Below are 23,463 nucleotides of genomic sequence, written 5' to 3' on the forward strand. Positions count from 1 at the left end.
TAAAATAATGTAAACCATATTATTCCTGCTACCATAAGTAGTGTTCACACTGACAAGTTATACATATAGTCATTTGGACCATGGAGCTGGAACATTTGTCATACCAAATACCTGTAAGTAAACCACATTTATTTCATCAATTGAAATGATTTCACTGGGAATACCTTTTCAAATTAGGTGGAAATAAGTATTAATCTGGACCATCTAATGATACCATTGTGGGAAAACTCCCTGGAAATATCTTCAACAGGTTCAAGTGGCTGACAATTTTGTTATTGTTATCATACACGTGGTTTTTCCACTTCTGGGAGGAATTGTGTCCAATATTTTTACTTACAGTAGAAGGGATTAAGTGGTATTGGTTTCCAGGAATTTAGATTAATGCTTAGCCAGTACTCTACAAGCTCTCCAAGCATCTTCTTTTGTTTCGCTACTTTTTATTATTTTTCTTGTACAATATTTCTGCTGGACTACCTTCTGTTCCCTTGTTCCTTAATTGGCATATCTTGGGAAATTGTTCTTTGTGATTACAGTTATTAAATTCTTAAATTCCCTACAGTCCATGCATATCCTCTTCTAATGTCCGCCCAAGCACATATAAGCTTTTTAAGGTCTAATCAGCTTTCCTGCCTGCATCAGGCAGAAACAGGCCATAGTTCCTCATGCACAATATATAGTTACAGTATACAGTATAGTACATGTGTAGTCCAATTATAGCCCTTTTCTAATTTAACAACGTCTCATCATAGCTCATCACTACATTAACATCAGTGGATCAAAACAGTCACAAAAGGTCATATTTAGTGTCCGAAGCTTAAGTTGGTCACTTAAGTTCAACAATTACTATTCTGAATCAGACTCCAGCTGCTGAGGCCAGGCCAACATCCAGTTAGTGCCTTCAGGCTTTTTTGGAACAGGCACATTTAACATGGTAAATTATGTCCACAATTAGTTTTTTATTGTTTTTTTTAAACAACAAATATCCTGGAGTGTTACACAGGAGAAAACTGAGGGTCGGGTGATGTACAGTACAGGGTCAGGACCACAAGCCAAAGGTTGCCTGAAACATTGTTATCTAGCTAAAGATGAAATCAGAATTAACATAGAAGGATGTAGATACATAGAAGACACTTACGCTGAGAAATCAATCAAACACAACAGTTTTGCACTCCAGAGCAGTTTTATTCTCCCACCCCTACCCAGAACATGTGATCTAGCTGCCTGAAATGAGAGAGTCATCACTAAATGTTTAAGCACGCCCAGTTTTTGGTGTGTGTGGTAAGCTAACTCTCGTCAGCAGATGATATGGCCCTGGGGGCTTGTTTTGCGGAATATCAGAGTGGCTTCTTAATGTTTAATGTCTGCCAATGTATTTTATATTACCCCATCTCCTTTTCAAAAGGAAAGGCTAATGACTAACACTACACTGCCGCTATTCATTTGTAATTAGTGTTGCCCTATGTTGTGTGCAAATGCACCAGTAAGAATATCAGAGAAGCACAGGGAAATGACCAGCATCTCTCATATTTAAACTCAATATGTCCTAATGAGTAAATGTGTGCAAATAATTTTTAGAACTCACTCTCTGACATACTAGAGCTATTAAATAAACAGTGGGTCACATTTGTATTCATTTTATGATTTAGAATTAACAGTATAATATCACACACTTTAAACTCATTTTCACAGATCCTGATTTGGCGTGGGCAAGAAATAAATGATACAATGCTGCAAAAGTACCTAGTTAAACAGGAGTATACATTAGGATGTGCTGATGGGTTGACCAACATGTTTCAATGTCTTCCTGATCCTGGACATACACAAGGACCCAGAAAAAGAGCCTCACCTCCCCTCTGCATATTATTTTAAGGGATTTTGTACTTTTTAGCTTGTGTACTTACTTTGATACAATACATATTCACCTCCATTTAAGAGAAAAATTATGGAGCTTTTACTCATCTAAATGCTGTCATCTCTTTGAGCAATAGATAACCTTGATTTGTTCCTACAGATAAAAAAAAATGACAGAAAAAACATTGTTTTCTTGTCTTACTTTTCTGTCTTCTCCACCTAGGAAAATAGAAGTGCCATTATTGAATACAAACTAATATACATTGTGTTGATTTCAATTAGATTTACCAGTATGACTTTGATCCCTAGATGGTCATTTGGTACTGTTTTACTTAATATCTCTTCATAATATAAATAGTCACAGCGGTTGCTCTCACAGAAATGATGAGAGACATTGCAACTCTACAGTTTCATCTTTTTCTTTTTGCTTCTTTTTTTTTCTTTTTTTCTTTTTCATTTAGTCATACAGTATGACCACAAATAATTAAAAGCTATAATGCATACTGAAAACAGAAATCACACTGCAATATTTGACCCTTTAGCTAATGCACCAGATTAGCTTTCTTCTGTAGATTACCCATGAGACCTGTTGCTCCTGGAGTTGCTTTGACCAGAGTCGCTTAGGTCCGCACACTTGCCCTTTTTTTCTTTCATCTCACTTTTAAATTGTATCAAAATATATAGTATGTGACACTGAGTCGTAGTGCACGCTGACTGGGTTTACCTGCTGTAAACAACCAGTGTTGTTGGTGTTCGAGTATGCTCTACTTCTCTACACCTTGCCATGGCAACAACCTTTCCGCCAGGTCTCACAGGAGTCTCTCCTACTAGCCTTGCTTGTCATTATTGTTTATCTCTCTTGTCAATCACCCAGATCACCATGATGCTCATCCAAATGCATGGACCCATCATTACATGTGGTAGTCCATTGGCTGCAGGGTCTGGCAGTGCCCATGCCAGTCTTTGTTCTCTGCTGTAACAACAGGTGATTGTAGCAGCCTGGCACATTGTTGGGCATCATTTGCATGGTGTAAAAGTGCACATGTGGGGCAAGGCGATAAGTATGGCTTTGCATTGGGTCTGTTGGATTAGAGCTTAAGCAGGAGAATCAGGGTCCCCCTTGGGCTTAATTGTGGTTTATTTTGGCACACAGCACATAACTCTCTTCTGCATCAAATGCTAATTTAACAATGAAATGTGAAATACATTATGCTGATTTGCTAGGGCTGGAAAAATAAAACAGAAAAGGAGAAGTATTGAATAAACAAAGTAAAGGCAAGGGAAAGAGAGCGGAGGCCTGGCTTGGTGCAATATCAAATTCAGAAATTGATGGCCAGCACCCAAGGTACTACATGTACTTTTCAGTGATCATCACCACGCTGCTGATCTCTCGCCACAGGGTCCTGGCCAGGTACTCTCTCCTCAGGTTGAATATTGATTAAGCACACACACACACACACACGCACATCACGGACACACACACACGGCATACAGCACAACAGTTAAATTTTGATTAGATGGAGTCCATGCAGCTTCTCCTCAGGCACACTGGGTACTATATTTTCTTAACGGAGTAAAAATTATTTTTTCTGTTTTCACTCTGCAATTCAGTGTCTTTGTTTCAGTGACAGATGGCACATCACTCACAGAGACACTCGCAGACAGCAGTCTCCACAAACAAATTAATTTCTATTACTGTTTTGCATGCGAGTTCTATTCTTTTTTGATTTATCGTCTCATATACGAGCAGCGTGCGAGGATGACTGTATTAGACGAATAAGAGACGAAGAATTACACGAGAAAGAATTTTGATCCAGTGAAGTTTGTCTCCTTTATTTCCACCTTGACAGTTTTGTTTTTCATCAAATGTTCTGCATATAGCTTGTCTTCATGAGTTTAGTAAAACTAGTTGTATCACATATATATGGAATAATTACATATGCATTCACATTTTACGGCACAGCCGTCGTTCTGTTAATTTATGAAGGGTAGATTTGTTTGTAAGTACTGAGGGCTCTCAACAGATTCAAGTGAAAGTGGATTAGGCTTTCAGACACATTTTGTTTATCACTCTGTGTTTCTGTTTTTTTATTTGTTTGTTTTTTCTGTCTGTTGCTCGCCTCGGTTCCTGTCTCTTTTTACCAAATTCTATCTCTCTGCTTATCTCTTTTGTTTCTTAATGTGATCCTTCCATATGCCTTGTTAATTTCCCTCTTAATCTTGCTTCACACCTTTCATGGTGAATGTAAGTGCTCAGGTGTGCGCATTTAAAAAAAAATCCTTCATATTTCCTTCTAAAAGACAAATTTAATGTCACACCAAGTCTGTCAGGTTTTCCAGCCCCAACCCTCAAATTAATCCCTCCCCCCTCTATCTCTGTCTCTCAGCCTTTTTTCCCCCTCTCTCTCACTGTGTTTGTGTCTTTCTCTCAAACTGCATTTCTCATTTAGTTTAATGCGATTTTAGAATCTGTCACACTCAGTTTGTTGCCTGTCAGTCTGTCACTGTGGCTTTGCTCATAGTGAGATTTGAGGTGTTTGTGTGGTTTGGCAGGGTGTAGATTCTGTAAGACTAAAACAGCATGTATGACTGATGTTCATTGTTTAACATATCTACATGTTAGACAAGATTTCCAGATCATTGCTGATGTTCATTTTCTTTTTTTCTTGATTAGCTTATTCCTCTTCATTATTTAAACCTTGCACAAATTAACATTTCAAGTTTAAAGCAAGTGGTGTAATTGTAAACACTTACACATGATTGTTTATAAAACTGTGGTTTTATATGGTTGATACAATTTGAACTGAAACTATTACCTTTGTAACCACACACCATTTTAGTGGGAACTCTGTCAAAACTGTACCTATTCTTGTAAAAAAAAACACAACTTGATGGCCTTTGTTCCACATTCTCAGTTCCAGTTCTGTGGTAGTAACCTTTTGTTTGAGATAGATGCTGTCTACACCCACAAATCTATTGTGTAAAGTATTTTTTTCTCTTTTGCTCTTAAGCTTAGTTTGAAAAAGGCAAACTTTTGAAATTGCACATAATGTCTTCTCTGGAATTGTCAAGCGTTGGTTAGAGAAGTGAGCCTTGTAGAATGTTTAGAAGACTTCTTGTCTGTCTATTATTTTGTTATTGATTCAAACTGAAGTCTTCACTGATTTGCCATAAGCCAGGTAGGGAGCCTGCTGAGGTGTCACACTACGGAGATAGCAGTCCCACGCTGCTCTTCATCACAAAGCATGGGCAGAATACCACATTTCTGTCTCCAAAAATTGAGGAGAAAATCAATTAAAATGAGAAAATTATATCTGTCAAGCACATGGAGACATGGTTCCTGTTCTGTCTTTGTTGTAGCTCTCATCAGCCTCATATAGTGGAACACGCTTTACTCAGATCATCTTTTGCACATCAGGGGCTTCTCCCTCTTTCCTCCTTTATTGAACCCAGCTTAATAAAGACTTAATTGCTCAGAGAAAAGCTTTATTAATTGACCTGTCTCACACTATATCTTATGGCCTCTGGGGTCATCTCTATCTTTTTGACATTACTGTTGGGTATGTGCCTCCCAGCTCTCTATTGCACAATGTGCAGGTGGAAAATTAGGTGTGGTACAGTATATGTTATAAGTTTATACAAATAAAGAAGAAAGATGGATAGACCATAACAACGCATTAGACTGACAATTCATTAACATTACTTTTTTTCAACAAAATACAAAATGTATTAATGATTTTATTTTGGCATTTAATGTTTTAGACTCTTTATGTTGCACTACATCAGCACCTGCTGATTTAAGCAGCATGCAGTGGTGTAAACTGTATGTTTAAAGTTTATGCCTAATTGATGTCTAATGCTCCCCTTTTAAACTGTATTAACTTGGCATGGGTTTGCGGATCCTGTGAAACTGTGAACTTGATTCACTGGAAGCTGGATGACAGCAGCAGAGATCAAAGTATGGAAGTGAAAGCCCTGCAGATACTGTCATCCTCTACAAATGTTTAGTGAACCGTAACCTGTATCTCATTACTTTTACACTCTCCTTTACCCTCGCAACTGCTTCCATTCCTCAAGTACAGGCCTTTCACAGTCTGGGTTGCAGTAGTGGGAATATTTTGACAATATTTACTGCAGTGCATTTTTATTAGTAGTTATTTTGTACATTGTTTATACACCCCAAAAATCCACAGCTCCAAGTGAATCTTAGGGGAAACCACCATTAATGGCATTATGGGGCTCTCTGAGTCCTTGAGTTGACCTGCTGACAGGAAATCTATAATAAATAGATTTTGTATTGTGTGCAATGATATACTAATCTATTTCAGAGTAGAATAACAATAAAAAAAACAATATGCTGTTGTTATTCTTTAAATTGAAAGTGACTGCATTTTTGACCAGACGGCTTACATTGTTTTCACACAGCTGGAAATAAATATGCAGTTGTACCACTGCTGTCCTTGACAATATTAATTGTTTCTAATTTCTCAATCTGAGCATATGATTGATTGACAGGCAAAATATATCCAGGATCACACACGCAAACATTGTTCATATACTCTGAGCGTTTCTTAGCCAACAGGGAAAAAAAAGATTCCTACTGACAAACTCAATGGAAACAGTTGCACATTGGAACTCAGATTTAGTCAGGAATCATACAATCAGTGTATGGTTTCTGATGGCAAGTAGAGTTATAATGCACATCGTTTTTTTTCTAATTAACTAAACCTGTGTTGAAGTTGTTATTCACACCCTTAGAGGCCAGGTTTGTAAAAGTAAATGAGTTACATCGCATTTCCAATAGAACATGATAGCACGGAAGTGTTATCGCCTCTTTTTCCACTCATCTTTTGTCCAATACACATTGTGAAAGAACTCATCATTTAAACATATTCTCAGTGAAAGCGTAGCATATACTTACCAGGTAATGAATACATTTGTTGTTTTCACACATTTAGCCTACAATCTGTTTTATTTTTGACAAGGAGATACTAGTATTCATAAGGTTTTAACCCAAACAACAAATTCAGCTATTTGCTGTCGCTGTTTTTTTTGTGGCTTGCGGTAGCTTGGCACATGTGCTGATATGTAGTGCCTTCATCTTCGCTCAAGGCTGTAAATGAATGTGTAGTGTTGCTAGCTTACTTGCAGTAATCTCTCCTAGACTGCTGTGTATGTCTGGTGGCCTGTGGTGCAGAGTCTGGCCCAGCATCATCACCCAGCCTCCCACAATGCCTCACATATGGTGCTGCCTTTGTGTCAATTGTGCTCTATGGGGTTTCTGATAATTAACAAGACGACAGACAAATGAAATGACAAGCACAAGGTGGATTCGATTTTTCATTACCTTGTCTTCGTTTTTGTGCTCTTCACTTGTATTCAGCAGTGACATGTTTTAAAATCATTTCACCTCTTTCAAAACATTAAGACCACTCCTAATGGTAATTATCAAGGTCTCCATGTTGGGAATCCATTGACTATTCTGAATGGCCTGAGCTCTGTGCACTATCCATGTATGTGTTTGTGAACTGTATGTCATCATGGATGTGAATGTCACTGATAAGTTTTAAAAGGAGAGATTCAGGTGCTGGAATACATTCATCAACAGAGTGAATATAGGACAAGGACATCTTTCTTTCATTTTATATTATGCCAAAAAGGACTCAGTAAAAGACACTCTGTATAAGCGTGAAAACATGCCCCTAATTGTCTTTTTGCTCTTTGCTCAGGAAGCAGTGCCCAAGAAGAACAGTCTAAATAATTGGATTTGCCACAGTAGTTGCAGTAACTGTTGTAATGGATGAATGGTTTGCTTCTGGTTTTATACAGAGCAAACAGAGTGAATATATCTGTGGTCAAGAGGAACTGTTACAAATTCACTAACAAAGTTGGTTGTTAGTAAAGTTATTACAAAGAAGCAGTTTGTTACTATAGGAATGACAGTGTTAATCTTTCATCTGAAAATAAACAGCAGATCACTTTTGTTCACTTGGATTTTTATGATTACACCAACATGCTCTTAATCTGAATAGAATCAATATTTAAAATCTGACAGGAAGATGTTATTTGATTAAGACTACACTACGAAAAGATTAAAATGTTACTACAACTCGCATTTGTGATCAAAATAACAAAAAATCCAGAATCTGTTTTTTTCACATTTTAATGAAAAAGTCAGTAGATTTATGAAAGAGTATCAGTTAAAGTTTCTTTATGAAAGGTCATGAGTGAATAATTAGCGACATTAAGGCTCTGTGTTGTGTACAGTGCATCCATTGCTGTGGTCCATAGGGGAGGGGGGAAGGAAATGTGTGCCCAGTCATCATCTAGCTCCAATATACAATTCCAATTACACAAATAAGATTATTTTTTTATTTCTTATTTATATCATCAACCATCTTTTCTGCTTCTGCTGATATGATCAAAAGCCTTCATTATCAAGGCACCATTGCTTGCCGCAGACCCTAATTGGGGCTTCAGCAAAAGCAAGCAACATTTGATATAATGGCTCCCTCCCAAACAGGAATGCCAGGCCTGCATTATGGGTTACTTTTTATATTGCTGAGTTCCCTGAGGGGAAAGACAGAGATGTCATCATTAGTGGGCAGCAGACTATGGCCATGGTGCCCACGATGACTGCCGAGGTCTATAAAGTGGTCAGCCAGGCCCGTGGCCCAGTAGCTGTGTTTGCTCTCTGTTGTCCCTGTGTCTGAGTTCCCATCTGCCCACGTGACCCTGCGCCAGTCTGCTCCCGCTGAATACATTAGGGGAGTGGGGAAGGAAGCTTTGTGAAGACCTGGAAAAGGGCACCTTTTCTTCTTCTTCTCCTCTGAGAAAAAGAAGGGAAAAGTCGCTGTGGTCAATTTTATTAACTTGGCTGACCTTCACACAAACAATTAACATTTACAGAAAACACAGCCCCTCCCATTATCTGCCTCATCTCCATCCTAATCTTCAGCCTCACCACTAACAGCATCATCTTTTTTTTCTGCTTCTACAAGGGTAATTTAATAGAGATGCGGCAAATTAATGGCAAACCCGTTGCATGTATTTTTAAGGCAATTGCAAGGTGATGTGGATTATGCAGTAGAAGGTCAGCTATCTGAAGGTGCCTGACATGTTCAGTAATTGGCTAAGGGCCACTACTGTCACAGTAAACCAGGCCAGCAGTGAGCGGTGATTATGTGACCTTATCTACTCACTCTCCTACCAGACTGTCAGCAAACCTCTATTCATTCTGACTGAAATTAAGTCCAATAAATATGCATATATGGAATTATTTTTGTTTGTTTTGTTTTGACAGAAATGATCATCCTATTCATTTATAAATTGAAGAGGAGCCTTGAATCTGTGACTCATTTTTTCTGTCATGCCGTTATAAAAGTGCATTAAATTGCACAGGTTTATGTTTTGCTTTACCAGTTGTACTGTCCCATATGAATTAAGCGCAGACTATTAGCTAACCAGCTAAGTTGAAGAGAGATACACTTAACAGCAGCTTCACCTTTTGCTTGTACGGACTTTTCCTACAGTGTAAGATTCTCAGTCATCCTTCTGTGTGAGGTGATTTTTATCCTGACGTGGACAGAAAATGAGATTTGCATTAACAGTATCTCCCTGTGTGTGTGTGTGTGTGTGTGTGTGTGTGTGTGTGCGCGTGTGTGCGCGTCTCTGTGTGTCTCTGTTTGTGTTTGTTTCTGTTTGTGTGTGCTCTCCCATTTGTAGAACCTGATAAAGAACCTGCCAGAGCAGAAAGAGCTGAATTCGCTAGCGGAACTAAAGGGTGAATATGAAGAGCTAGTGGAGTCGGAGCAGTTTGGTATTGTGGTGAGTATAATTTCCTGTGTTCTGTGTTTGGATTGTGGTTAAGGTGGCACCATGAAATTAAGAAATTTATAATTTAGTGGTATGCATCCCCAAGAGCTGTAGTAATCTTTAATTAAAACATCTAACGGTAGAAAGTGTATATTTGATAAAAAGAAAAACTCCCAATTTCCAAATGACATGGCTGTGATTAAAAGATAAGTACTTTTGACTCAGCCAAAGAACAGTTCAATCATTTCTGATTAGGATTCAGCATTGAGAACTCAGTGAATTCCATATTTTGACACCAACTGTCAGTGTTGTCTCATGATAAAATCGTACCCTAAGGCTATAAATCCTGCCTGTTATAAAGTTCTTTGAAAAGCATACAGCTGTAGTCAACCAGCTTGGTGGTGTTTCCCCAATACTCTAATTGATTTACAATGAGTCAAAATCTTTTGCAGTGGTAGATAAATATTACTTGGGGTAACAGGCTGTAAACGTGGAGTATAACAATATCAAAAGAACAAATATTTAATCAAAACTTCAACTGTATTGGAGTGTGGAGTGCCAGTCTTCAGTTTTTTGACTATACAAATCAGATTAATTACCACAACTTGTTTATTGTGCCTCCTATTTTATTTTTTTATCAATCAATCTGTTGCTTGATAAGAAAGAGAAAACAAACAAAACAAAAAAAAACATGGGGGATGACTGAAAGCACAGGTTGAAATGTTGCACCGTAAATCAGATGTAGAAGAAGAAAAATACATCGACATGCTGTTCTGACCTTTCCACTTAGTTACAGCTGTAATTACTTTTTAATTAACTGCTCTTGCCATCCATTTACCAAGTGAATACCCAGCACTTTAGGGAACCGCAAGAGGAAGTGTTATCTTTAAACTTAACTTTACAACAAGATCAGAGAGGTATATTACAGAGTTTTACAAAAGAAATGTTCAATTAGCTCCAAGGGTCACAGACATGACCCATCTCCCAAGTTATTCTCTTTACTTGTTAAAGACTTTCTTGCCTATGTCTTTTAGGAGGTTTAATGAAGGAGGGGGTGGCAGTTTCCCTCATGATCTCACCAATGTTATGATCATATACCTCCTCACTGATGAAGTAGCTCCTCAATGCGGAGCTATTTAGTTCCCCTGGGAAATAAGCCATGTTCAAGCTTTTCTCTGCCAGAGCTGTCACCAACGTACCCACTTTCATTGTGATTTCTCCTTATTGTATAGGAATCAGTTCAAGAGAGGGAATGTGTGCGCTTAACTATGTGATTGTGTATGCACATATGTGTATGTGCGAGGAATTGAGGTGGGTGGGAATGTGTGTGAGAGAGAGAGAGGGGTGGGGGCAGGGGTAGTGTGTCACAGACGACTTTCCCATATACATGAATAAATTTAAGCGGTAATGAAACATTATGGGCTGGATCTGAAGGTTGCCTTCAAGCACCGGATTATGCAGCAATCTGTAGAATTTGTCTGTGGTTGCTGCTTTGCCACATATCTTACAGCCAAAACCCTATTTGTTTTAATTCCCTCCCATTTTCATAGCCATTTTTTCTCATTTTCCCTTTTTTCTTTGGCTTCCACTCCCAAGCCCACAAGTATTGATTGGGGCTGTTATTTATTTATGACAAATCTTTTTAATGGGAGGCTGCCTTATCCATATGAAAGTCAGGAGGGAAGCAGGAAACAGGTTAATCCCATTTGTTTAAGAGGGTAGTTAATTTTCACTTCATTTAAACTAGTCACAGCAGTAATTACACCGGGGATTCAATATGACAGTGATGGCGCCCTATATGATTTATGGGATTTATTTTGTGTCTGTGTTTGCTCACCATATCAAAAGTTCTTGTAGTAGAGAATTTCAAATTGTAGGAGAAAAATTGATGATTGAGAAATCTGTTTATAGTGTTATTTGTGCACTGGCCTGGGAATAGAGTTACCCCGAACCTAACTACAGTGTTGACTTCTGTGGCCTTGTCATTTGTCAATACAAACACTTACATGATTGTTTTTTTTGTTTTTTTTATGTCAGATGAGTTCAGTGAAGCTCCTACGGCCACGTCTCAACGGCATTTTGTTCAAGCTGACGTTTGAGGAGCAGGTGAATAACATCCGGCCAGACATCATGAATGTGACATTCGCCTGTGAGGAGGTGAAGAAGAGTGACAGCTTTAGCAAGCTCCTGGAGTTGGTGTTGCTGGTCGGCAATTACATGAATGCTGGTTCGAGGAACGCCCAGACATTTGGTTTCAACATCAGCTTCCTCTGCAAGGTAACACATCACCACTCTGAATATTTTTGAAACATGAAGTGAAATTAATGCGAAAGGTGATTCTGAATGCGTGATTTGATTTTAGAAAGTTGAAAGCATGATTTGATTTTAGAAAGTTGTCATCTGTTTCATATGAGCTAATGCATCTGCAGGTGCATATTTCAAAATACCAGTATACATGTACGCCCATGGATTTAGAACAGATTTTTATACATCTGTCTGATAAAACAACAATTAAAAAGGTTTTGATTAGGGCTGTAAAAAAATAACTTGATTAATCGCAATACTACTCTGTGATTAATCATATTATATATACTTATACTACCTACATTTTCTTCTCTTCTCTCTTATATACTGTATTATTTAAGGATTCAGTTTATGCACCTACAGTTATCCATTACACAGTGATGTGACACACAGACGATAGACTGTATACATGATGTGATTAATTGTGTGTTCATTTTTTTTAACACGTTATTGTTCCAGATTAATCGCATGTGTTAACGCGTTAACTTCGACAGTCCTAGTTTTGATACAACAAATAACTCAAACTTTATCAGGCAACTTGAGCCAGTAAAGGCAGCACCCGTATCCACTGCCAGGTAAAATCACAGCAGTCAAAAGTGTGAAAGAGAGGATAGGCTGCCATGCACACACAGCTATACTAAGCACAACAAAGCTCTTGAAGCGCACCTTGTCAGCCCCACACACATGCAAACTTACACTAGACAGGCAAAGGGACAAGAGGCTTTCCTGCATCATGCTCTGAGAGGAAGATGCCTTAAGCTGAGGTAAAAGAAGAGAATGCCAGCCCCACTGAAGAAAAAGCTATGGTTGGTTGTGTCACAATGAAAACAGGGTGTTAACCTTGGATTTTAAAATATAACTTTAACCAACAAAAGCAAGATGAGTGTAAAGGGTTGTGTTTATTTATTATTTGTAGCCATAAATTTGTTTAGTTGTTGTTTGTATTTTTCTTTTTAAAGTCATAAGTCTAGTTGTGGCTTTTCTCAAATGTTGTCATTTTGATAGAGATAGTGTGTTTGGTATGGAATCCGGATTGTCTTCAGGAAGGTAATCTTATCCAGATAATTCTTGACTAAAATGTTTCATAAATGCAGACTGTGTATTCAGACCTATTTTCTCTAGAACCTGACCACATACAAACCCTTTCCAAAAACAGTGATGATATCAAGAATGATAAATTAAAATCGGACCATAAGCTAAGATATGTCCAAATTGTCTTCATGCTAGCTGTTTACCAAACAAAGATCAGCGTCAGCATCACCACTCTATCTACAAAATCAACAGCATGTGAACAAATACACTTTAACTTGGAGCCAAACATGAAATTTGTTGTGTTGTCCTTTTAAAGTAGCTTTGGCACCATGTTGTAGCACGCTATTCAATGTCTTATCTAACTGATTATAAAAATGACAATATTTAATGGGCAGCCTACAGAGTGCTTTAGGAACTCATGGGGGTGCTGAAGCAGGGGCAAGCCTCCTCCCATCGCTTCCTGTGGTTGCCAATCAAACTGTGGGGCTTAACAACTAAAATAAATAACAAAATCCATTTTTTATTCTGCCGGTGTAAGAATTTACAACACATCTTTTGCAGTGCAGTTTTCTTCAAACTCTCTGCTCTTCTCTAGCAGTAGAACAACTGTTCTGAGTGTGGGGAAAAAAACTGATATACCTTAAATAATCATGTCAACTGGATCAGTCATGTCATGTGAAAACACTTTTCCTGGGCTTTTTCCATATGGGCAGCCCATGTGTAAATGCCATAAGCCACCACCTTACACACATGTCTGAAGCCAACAGTCTTGCAAGTTGCATGTGTGAAAAGGGCTTAAGTATGGTGAATTCAGTGTGCCTTTGGTATTTCTGCAAGCTGACTGAATCAGTGTGAAGTGTCAGTGTAGAACCTGGTAACGCCTCAGGGGGCTGATTGGGCCATTATTGATGGACAAGAAAAAAGTCTGCTTTCTCACTTTAGTCAATCAAGTAAATGGCCCCCTGGGTAGCAGGTCTAGGGTACCTAATGGGCTCATCAGGGAGGAGGAGGTTGATGATGGGAATGAGCTGCAAGGAGAAGGGCACAGGCTGACCCACCTTCCCCCTCAGCCCTCCACTATGGTCCCTCGTCCTGCCAAGGACACACAAATCTCCCAGGAGCCTCATGCATTCAGCAAGCTGAACATCCTTTCTGGCTTTACACAGCTCCATGGATTTCACAAATGTGTTGTGTGTAAAAGATCTGAGCAGATGACATGACTTTACTATTTTTTTTTTACTTTACTTTTAAAGGGGAACTGTGTAAGATTTGCACCTTAATTAAACAGCTCCAGAGTAACTGTGATGGTTAAATGACAGGGAGAATTGAGGCTCTCTTGCCCGAAAACCAGAATTGCAATATCAGTGCCTCCGACCCGGTGTCCCAGATCTTGTCTTGGTGGCACCACAACACAAACACGTCCCATAATCCGTAATTTCTTGTTTATGGCAGATTAAGACTACACCGGACTTGCATAGTTCCCCTTCAACTCAACAGGTCATCCAAATGGCTTGGTGTTTGTCATGTTAAGTTTTTACATTTTTATGAGTCAGTACCAGTCAAACTAACGCATACAAATAAGAATGATGCTTCGGAGTATAGGAGAGACTTGTTTCATAATAAAATGTAAATGCATGCGACCATCTGCTGTATTACTCAAAAACAAAGAAATATTGTTTCTCTTGGGCCTTATCCTCCTCTCACCGTGGGGAAAACACTTTTATAGGTTCTCCTTAATAATTAAAGAACACATGGCAATGATTTGTGTTCGATTTAAGTAGAACAGAGCAGGCTATCTAATAGGCACTTGACTTAATAGGAGAGTCATCCACCCAGCATCCGTGTGACCTTGTGTCCTGCTTTTGAAATATAGCATATTCCACAGTCAAAATATCTGATATAATCAACATTGTTACCATTGCTATTGTGCAAGTCATGTCCTCAGCACCAATGTTTGTATTGGGCAGGAGGTAATCTAGTATCACTTTTGTTGTTTTATTCACAGAGCTCTTACGCTGTGATTTATTTATGTACTACATTTCCCTTTTCTTCTTTTTAGACAGTAATATATTTGATTATATATGCAAGCGTATAATGTTTTCATCCTGTGCTGGAGCTCCACAGACATTAAATTGAGAAATCAAGTGCTGGCAATCCCTCTGTTAGTGTGAGGTTTCTAAGTCCCATCGCCACTTCTTCTCTTATTAACTAATTATTGTGTTATTTATTTATTTCCTCAATTGAAATTTGAGTGGAATTTCATTTTAAAACAGCCACTTTAACACTTTAAATGCTTCATGTATTGGGCTATATTGTACTAAGTGGTGAGGGATTTGGAGTAATGCTACCTCAACGCATTTTCTGTTGTGTAAGATTTAATGATATCACTTCAGAATTTGCTTTCAACAACACTGAAATACTCTTTTCCCATTTACTTCAAATGGATAGATTTATTTTGAGGTGTAGCTTTACACATACAACACCCAGGTGTCCTATTAAAATATAACATGTAAAAAATATGGCAGCCATAAAAAAGGCATTTTACAGTGCATTAAAAGAGTGCTCTAACCCTTTATTTTTGCTATGTTGCAACCTTATGCATTAATATTTACTTTCTCTCATCAACATACACTCGATACCTCATATTGACCCAGTGAAAACAAAATTGACATAATTATTCATACCCTTCACTTGAACTCTTGAAGTGTATCTTAAGATGCCTCATATTTCTTCTTATGACCTTTGAGATGTTTTTCCACCTTGATTGGAGTTCATCTGGGAGGCACCTGAGTCATAGTTGAGGTTCTGGATTCTTGTTTCTGTGTGTGGTACTTTAGTTAATAAATTAGCAAAAATGTACAGCAATTGTGGGCTTTTAAATGTAGATTGATGAAAGAACACATTTTTTTATTGGTTGGTTTATTTGTTTGTTTCTTTTTGTTTTAGCATTAGATTGCAATTTAACAAAATGTGAAGGAATTCAAATGATCTGAACAGTTTGTGAATGCACTGTATGTAGTAGTTTAAAAGAGAAGATTTGAGGTAGAACTGAAGGCAGCCTTAGGGAGGAGAGCATTTCAAAGTTTTGAAACTGTGATAGTAAAAGCCCCTTTCACTTTTAGCTTTTAGCACAAACTTTGAAATGGCCAGGACAGGGGATGGACCTGGATTACAGATGACCCTAGACTTCAGCATAGACCAGCTCCATACAGCCTGTGCACAAATACAGCACAACCAGTGGCACAGTTCTCACGATATCTAACCCTACATTGATTGAAATTCCTGATGCAAAGTAGTGTGAAAATAGCATTAGTGCCTTTGGCTTTACCTAGGAATCCCCTTGCCTTTACAGAGGCTCTTGACTGAATGTGTAACCACTAACAAAATCTCTTTTTATTTCAACATGAAAATATATATTTCATTTCTAACTGTGAGATCCTTAATTTTTAATGTTTCACTGCAGTTTAAAGATCAACTTTATTTTAAAAAGCTTGTTTTCCACAAAAAAAAAGTAGATGGAGTCCCAGACTGAAAAAAATAAATTAAAAATGACATGATAAGCCCTGATTATACTGAATGATCATTTAATTAAAGCTGTATATATAAAATCAAAACTACAGGTTTGAGTAGAGCAGTTCAGGTGGTGTTTATGAATTAGTCAATATGCATGCCCTGTGGTCTTGGTCCAGTTTTTTTCTGTCAAAAAAAATTCACCTCACAATGATAATATGCTGTGTTAATAATTATATGAATGATAATGATATGATATGATATGAATGATAATTTAAATGTTTTTTACCTGGAATGGTTTCACCACCTGTGTTCTATACTTGATATAACCCCACAGCGTTTCCATTCTCCTTCCCTGTAGAGGCAGATGATTGGTTCGCCTTAAAGAAGCTTCTGTAAATTATTAACACATCTTTGGCACAATGGGAAATGTGTTACAAACTATAAATACAAGATATGTTTTACCAGATCATTTAGAACTCTTTTTATTTTAGGTCATTAGTATTACCGTAGTTAGGACATGGCATCAGGTGTAATGACAGTTTGGTACATAACAGTAGACAAATTAAAATCTAAAATCCATGAAATTAAATTGTGATTACTCAATGTGATCCTCATCTACTGGAAGTATATATGTGTGTGTGTGTGTGCTGGTTTGTGATGGTATACCTCTGAATGCCTTGTTTGAGTTCACTATTGCCCAATTGGAGTGGGTGTGTGCATGTGCATGTGTGGGCATGTCCAACTGCAGGCTGTTTATAGCACAGATATTATCAGTATGAGTACACACAGGTAGGTTGTGCTAATTAGCTTTCCCAGCATGCCATTCAAACAGCATGGCAATCACGGTGGGGGATGAATACGGAACATGTTTCCTATGCACTGATGTGGAGTCTCCGGCTCCTGTGTATGAACACAGACACAGAAGCACATGTACATTTGTGGCTAACACAATACAGTACTTTGATTCAAAGTTTTCTTCCCCACACTTTTATTCATATGGTTGTGGCCTCATCGTATGTGTGTAAATATCATATGTACTGTGTACTGTACTGTACTGTACTTTGTTTGTGTTTATCCATCTGTAAATAGTTGTCTATATGTTGCCATCATAATGCAGTTTCATCCCCCTAACCCTATTTAAAGACATACAGTATCTATTGTTCTGAAAGGATGGGCATTGGGCACCTACATCACAGCCATTGTTGCTTTTTTGTCAATTCATTTGCTCTTTGATTTGGATGTTTCAAGCACTGCATTTCTCTATGGCTTCACTCAGCCTTATAATCATTCATTGTCTAACTGGTCAGGCAAGAGCAGTTTTGCTTTTACATCTTCAAGAAGTTCTGGTAATTTAACAGAGATATGAATATGCCGTTATTAAACCCCTGTGTAGCATATTTGAAAAGTTAATGAGTATTAATATGTGGGTTAATCAGTTATTTTCTCTTTTTCTTTTTAGCTGCGAGACACTAAATCCATCAGTCAGAATACAACACTTCTTCATTTCCTGGCTGACAAGTGTGAAGAGAATCATCCAGAGATTTTGAGGTTTCCAGATGAACTGGAGCATGTGGACAATGCCAGCAGAGGTAAGTCTCTATGTCTTTATGTCTTTAGACCATCACACATCACACCATGTACAATATAAAAGTTAAAGTGACCTCATCATCTGGTATTGAATACAGGCTAAGGTTTAAGGACTTTAGACAATATACAAATAATGTAGCAAATGTATAACCCTACATTACACCGATTTACTTATTCTGTATTATTTCCAACACATTTTCGCACTTAAATTACAATCCCTTAACGACAGCCAGGACAATCTCTCTGTGACAAAAATAGAGCGTTTTGTCCGACCACACTGTCATTCAGCCTGTCAATAAACTAATTCCTCTCTAATTCTATTATCAAGCATTTGGTGGAATCCCTGCAGGCTTATTTACTTTGTTAGTCTCATAATTGGTTATTTAATCTAATTCAGCTAATTATGCACTTGACTGAGACTGCCAGCCATTGTGTAAGTGGACTGAATAGTCTTTGTGCTCTGTATATATTTAGATGTCTATATGTACAAATTTTGAATTATATCAACTTTGTCATTTGATGGAAATGAATTATTCAAGGAGAAGCCAGTTAACTGACTGAGGCCAGAAATTAAATCCCCCCTGCAAAAAAACCCTCATGAACAATTTAAGACACGGGGATATGAAAAAAATAAATAAAAAAAGTTTACTTCAGGCTCAACATGCTTCACTTGCTTCATTGATGATCACATATAATTAAGAAAGGTTTTCAAAATAATGCTGTAACAGTGACATTTTGAGACAGTGGAGTGACAGCAAAGTTACTGATGTCTCAAGTCGAGAGAGGGCAGTAACCATTTAAGAGAATGTCTCTTGGCCACATTATTTATTTTATATATTTTACAGTTTTGGCATGTAAAGACAAGGAAAATAAGAGGAAGTTGAAGTTTAAAAACACCTCTAAAAATCCAGTTTGAGCAAGATGACAAAGGAATATATTAAAGCAGAAGTAAGTGGTCCGGTCGTTTTCGCTAATGCTGCGTTTCAGGCAGGCTTTTGAAATCGTAAATTACAGCTTCAAGTCACAACTTACGACTTTGTAGCGTTCCAGGCAACCCACTCGTGTTTTTCCGACCTGTTTTACCGGTGAAAGTCACTATAACGGCCACTCGTAACTTCCGACCGGTGAACTCGTACCAGATCGAACTGGTACCACTTCACGGTCGGAAAAATACGAGTTTCCTTGAACGCACCATAACAGTCCTCGTCGCTACGTCACCACATTCACGGCGTCCCTTGGCTGCACACACAGCCCTGCATGCCGTTCTCTCTCCTCATTGGATAAAAACTGTAGGATACGATAAATGTTTTCTCTTCGGCTCAGAGCAGAGCAGAGTGACTGACAGACCCGTGTTTCAGTCCAAACACTCTATGTAAGTGATTGCTGTCGGAAGATATAACTATTTAAGACTTATATTAACACAAATATATCACTTACTTCTGCTTTAATTGGAGGCCATGCACTGGTCATATGTCGTTGGAAATCTATAACTACCTCGCAAACAGTCTGCAATGCTTCAATGTTATACAATTAATACAACTCATTGATAAATGTAATCATGCCTGCATAACTGCCTCAGAAAATGATCATTTTCCCTGCCTTGATTGCCTGCTTCAGACTTTCACTCCTCCAGTGCACAACTCAAACAACACACAAATGGGTTTGTCATCTTGCTGTTGTCGTGATGTTGACACAGTTGTTATTTCACTACTTTCACCAACAGTCTAAATAGCGTATATGTTTGATCCTTAATGACTGTCAATTAGATAACTGATGTTTTTTGTTTTTCATTTCCCCCCTCAGTGGCCTAGCCTACTACAGCATTTAGTGATGGGTACAAGTAGCAATAAAAGCCTGTTTTAGTGCTTTTAGTCTGCATTAATGCAGATATTTATCACTACCTTCCAAAGCATCTGTTAATATGAAATAGATAAGTGACACATTTAACTGCAGTACTAAACCACCAATTTGTCTTTTATCAAAACATCATAACTAATTGTGTGTGAGTGCGTGTGTGTGTTTCTGTTTGTTTGTTTAACATCTCAACAATACAACAGTTTATTGCAATCTGAAAGTCTGATTTGGCCCCCACCAACCTACACACACACACACACACACACACACACACACAAGAAAGAAGCTGGGAGCCGGTAGTGGCCTGATGGAGCTAGAGGTTAACAATAACTAGGTTCAGCACGTAGAGAAGTTCCCTAAGGAGAGATTTCCTCTCTCTTAGGATTCAGCCATTATCAAAGACTATCTGTATTAAGGTCACTTTTGATTAAAATTCACATGATTATGTAAGGAGGCAGGGGTAGCAATCTACAGATGTTCCACAAAGGATCTGCACAAGGGGAAAGGCCAAATGTTTTAAAACTATTTGCTGTTGAAATTGCTTTAAGTATCACACAGAATGGTGTGTATGAAATGTTTGTCAAAAATGCACAGTGCATTCATCCATTCAACTTTTAGCATATATCATATTGTACAGTCTATCAAAGTATTTTAACTCATTTCACCTTTAGCAAAAACAGGTTCTTTACTTTGCTTAGTTTTTTACTACTACTGTATGTTATGAAGAAAAAAGCATTTATAAACGAGTCCTGATGACATTAATATTCCATAAAATCATAAAATAAAATTGCCTAATTGTTCTAATCTGTAACTTTACTTCACAAAGATAATTAGCATGCAATCACACACAGTTCTTTGTTGCAGGCATTTTGGTTTCTGCATTGTATTATTTTTAGTAATTATTCTGGATCTTTTGTACTGTACCACCCATGTCTTATAAGTCACTATGGACAAAGGTGTGCTAAATGAATGTAATAAGCTCTTGCACAGTATAATACAGAACAGCACTTCGCCTTTGCTTTTTCTGATTTGGTGGTCTTGGCAGCGACAATGCCATCCCGCCTTAATCACTCCATCAAAGACATTATTATCTTGGCAGTTCTTTCATTTCATGTGTTTTTGACAGGAGTGTTTCAATGAAGTGTGGTGAAAAGTTTGGTCAATGGCTGACCAACAAGTATTTTTTTTTTTTTTTTAATATATCACTAAACAATTTGTTTTCTGGCTCCTATTCTGCATTGGGAATCCAAAATTTGAAGACAACCTATAAATTAAGTGAACTGAGCAGACTTTATATATATACTAAACATTTAGAACTAAACAAAGACAAACATACAACAAAGTCATGTCATTACAAGTGAGTCCAGTGGTTTAAATGTGTAAACCGTAGAATGCCACTAACTTCTAGGAAGAATTGAATTTAGAATGGTGGTATTCATCGTCGCAAAATATTTTCTTCTTCAGAAGGAAAACTAAGTGTCCTTGTGAAATTGCAGAAAATGCTACCCTATTTTTTTCTTTCAAAACCACTGATTGAACAATGCTGGTGAAGTCATAACAACCTGAATAACACACAAGGAAAGGATATTGTGTCAGGGTTGCAGGAGGAAAGACCCAAATGCAAGAGCTAACACAGGCAGATTACTTGCAAACTAAAGTTTAATCTCTCAGAACAGGGAGGCGAACATAACGCCCTGACAAACTCACAATAATCGGACAAGGGGAGACACAGGTGGTGCAATCAAGACAGATGAAACACATTAGGTAATCAAACAGGCGGGAAACTTAACAGGAAGACAGGAGTAGGACATGGACTTCAAAATAAAACAGGAAACAGGAACATAACAGGGAACGGAGACCTGACACACAGGAAAACAGACCTTCAAAATAAAACAGGAACTAAACTCAACTAAACAGGGGAACACAGAGAACGTGACATACAGATAGTATTTCTCAGCAGTTTCTACAGTAGCATTTTTTTCTCCAGAGAGTGAAAAGATACTGCAAAAGCAATACACTTTTTCAGTCTCAGAATCTTTGTAAAGGGCTAGTGGAGAGATGTGTCACAATCAGCAGTATTTTGTAGCCAGACTTACCTCCCTTTGTTGATGATGTCTCTTGAAGATACAGAAATCAAATAATGTGCAGGAAAAATATGTCAAGTATGATACGTTGACCCATAGCCTGAGGGATCCTTGACCAAATTAACAAGGTTCTCTTTCATAACAAGAGCAATTTTGCTTCTATCATTGGTTTTGTACCCAAACTACTCCATATTTCACCCTGTGCTCTGCCTCTCTCTGGGCAGAGGATTGGTATCCTCTCCTGCCACCATGTCAGTTGGATCTCTACTTATAAATCACATTGAAGGGTGAAGGATTTGAAGGAGGTCTGGGTCACTCAGGCCTTCAATTTTACTGGCATAAGTAGTAGATGTGTAACAGCATAAAAAGGACAAACAGCATTTTCTCAGTCCTGGTTGATATTATCTTTAACACACTATTTAGGTGTGCCATACAACTGATTCAATACATCCCATTTTCATTTGCTATTTTAGCCTTGAATGAGCTCAAGACTTGCTCTGAACTAGTTTGGCACACCTGGTTGACTTTCCAAAGGAAATTGATTGCTAATTTGTGATAAAACTGTGGTTACCCATTACTGTGTTTGATTGATTCTTCCCACATTTTACTGTTTCACTCAGAATGAACGTGATGTTGTTAATGTTTAATATTGATTTCAAATTATATTTTTGACTTATACTTCATGACTATTATATTTCCACCTGACCTTACAATTAGATAGATTAAATATTTTTCTCTCAATTTAAATGTCAAGCTTTCATATAATCAAAAGTATTTCTCATCTTTAGTCTTAAAGCTACATTGTGTAACTTATTCTGTTATCTATTCACGAAAATCGATTATTTCGTTCAAAAGTACATTTTTCATTCATCAATAATCCCCCCATCAACAAACTGAAGTGTTCCGGTAAGCTCTGAATTTGCCGTTCATATCATTCATATATACATCGAGCGGGCAAGCTCGGTTGGTAGCTGACATGTCGTTTCGCCATGTTTTTACGTTCAGTGGCAGCTGATGGTAGGAAACCACGTAAACTCACCGGAGACATCGGAGCTGTCGGCTCAGGTCGAGGTGGCGTCTGTGAAAAGTCACCGCGGTGCAGTGAGGACTGTGAGGACTGCACGTGAATGCTGCATTCAGGTGCAGTCGGAAAAACGGCCGTCGGTAACAAACCAGATGTCATTTTAGTCACAGAAGTCGAGAGAAAGCCGGTAAAACATGGGTCAGGTAAACAATACGACATCGCCATGACAACATATTGTCATGTGTATTGTTTTGCCTCTTGCTGACGGGCCACTTGTTTAAATAGAGGCTTGTTGATACCGTTACCTGCAGTGGCTGTTGTCCATCTGCCTTAAGCCCAATTTCACGTGAATGCTGCATGAAAAATACGACTGAGTTGCTTGCGATCTACAACCGCAAC

At 38.0% G+C, this 23,463-nt stretch overlaps 1 protein-coding gene across 2 annotated transcripts in view; it reads left to right on the top strand.

Moving 5' to 3' along the window:
* The window catches only part of diaph2 (diaphanous-related formin 2), a 345,696-nt gene that overhangs the window by 198,730 nt on the left and 123,503 nt on the right, over positions 1-23,463 (top strand). For both annotated transcript variants that reach the window (XM_085789352.1, XM_085789351.1), the window contains exons 23-25: positions 9,577-9,678; positions 11,704-11,943; positions 17,975-18,104. In XM_085789352.1, coding sequence (XP_085645478.1) covers positions 9,577-9,678; positions 11,704-11,943; positions 17,975-18,104 — 472 coding nt within the window. The remainder of the gene's footprint in view (positions 1-9,576; positions 9,679-11,703; positions 11,944-17,974; positions 18,105-23,463) is intronic.

The sequence above is a fragment of the Trachurus japonicus genome, chromosome 10, assembly GCF_045865225.1.
Source record: "Trachurus japonicus isolate A0001 chromosome 10, Traja_1.0".
NCBI classification, from domain to species: Eukaryota; Metazoa; Chordata; class Actinopteri; order Carangiformes; family Carangidae; genus Trachurus; species Trachurus japonicus.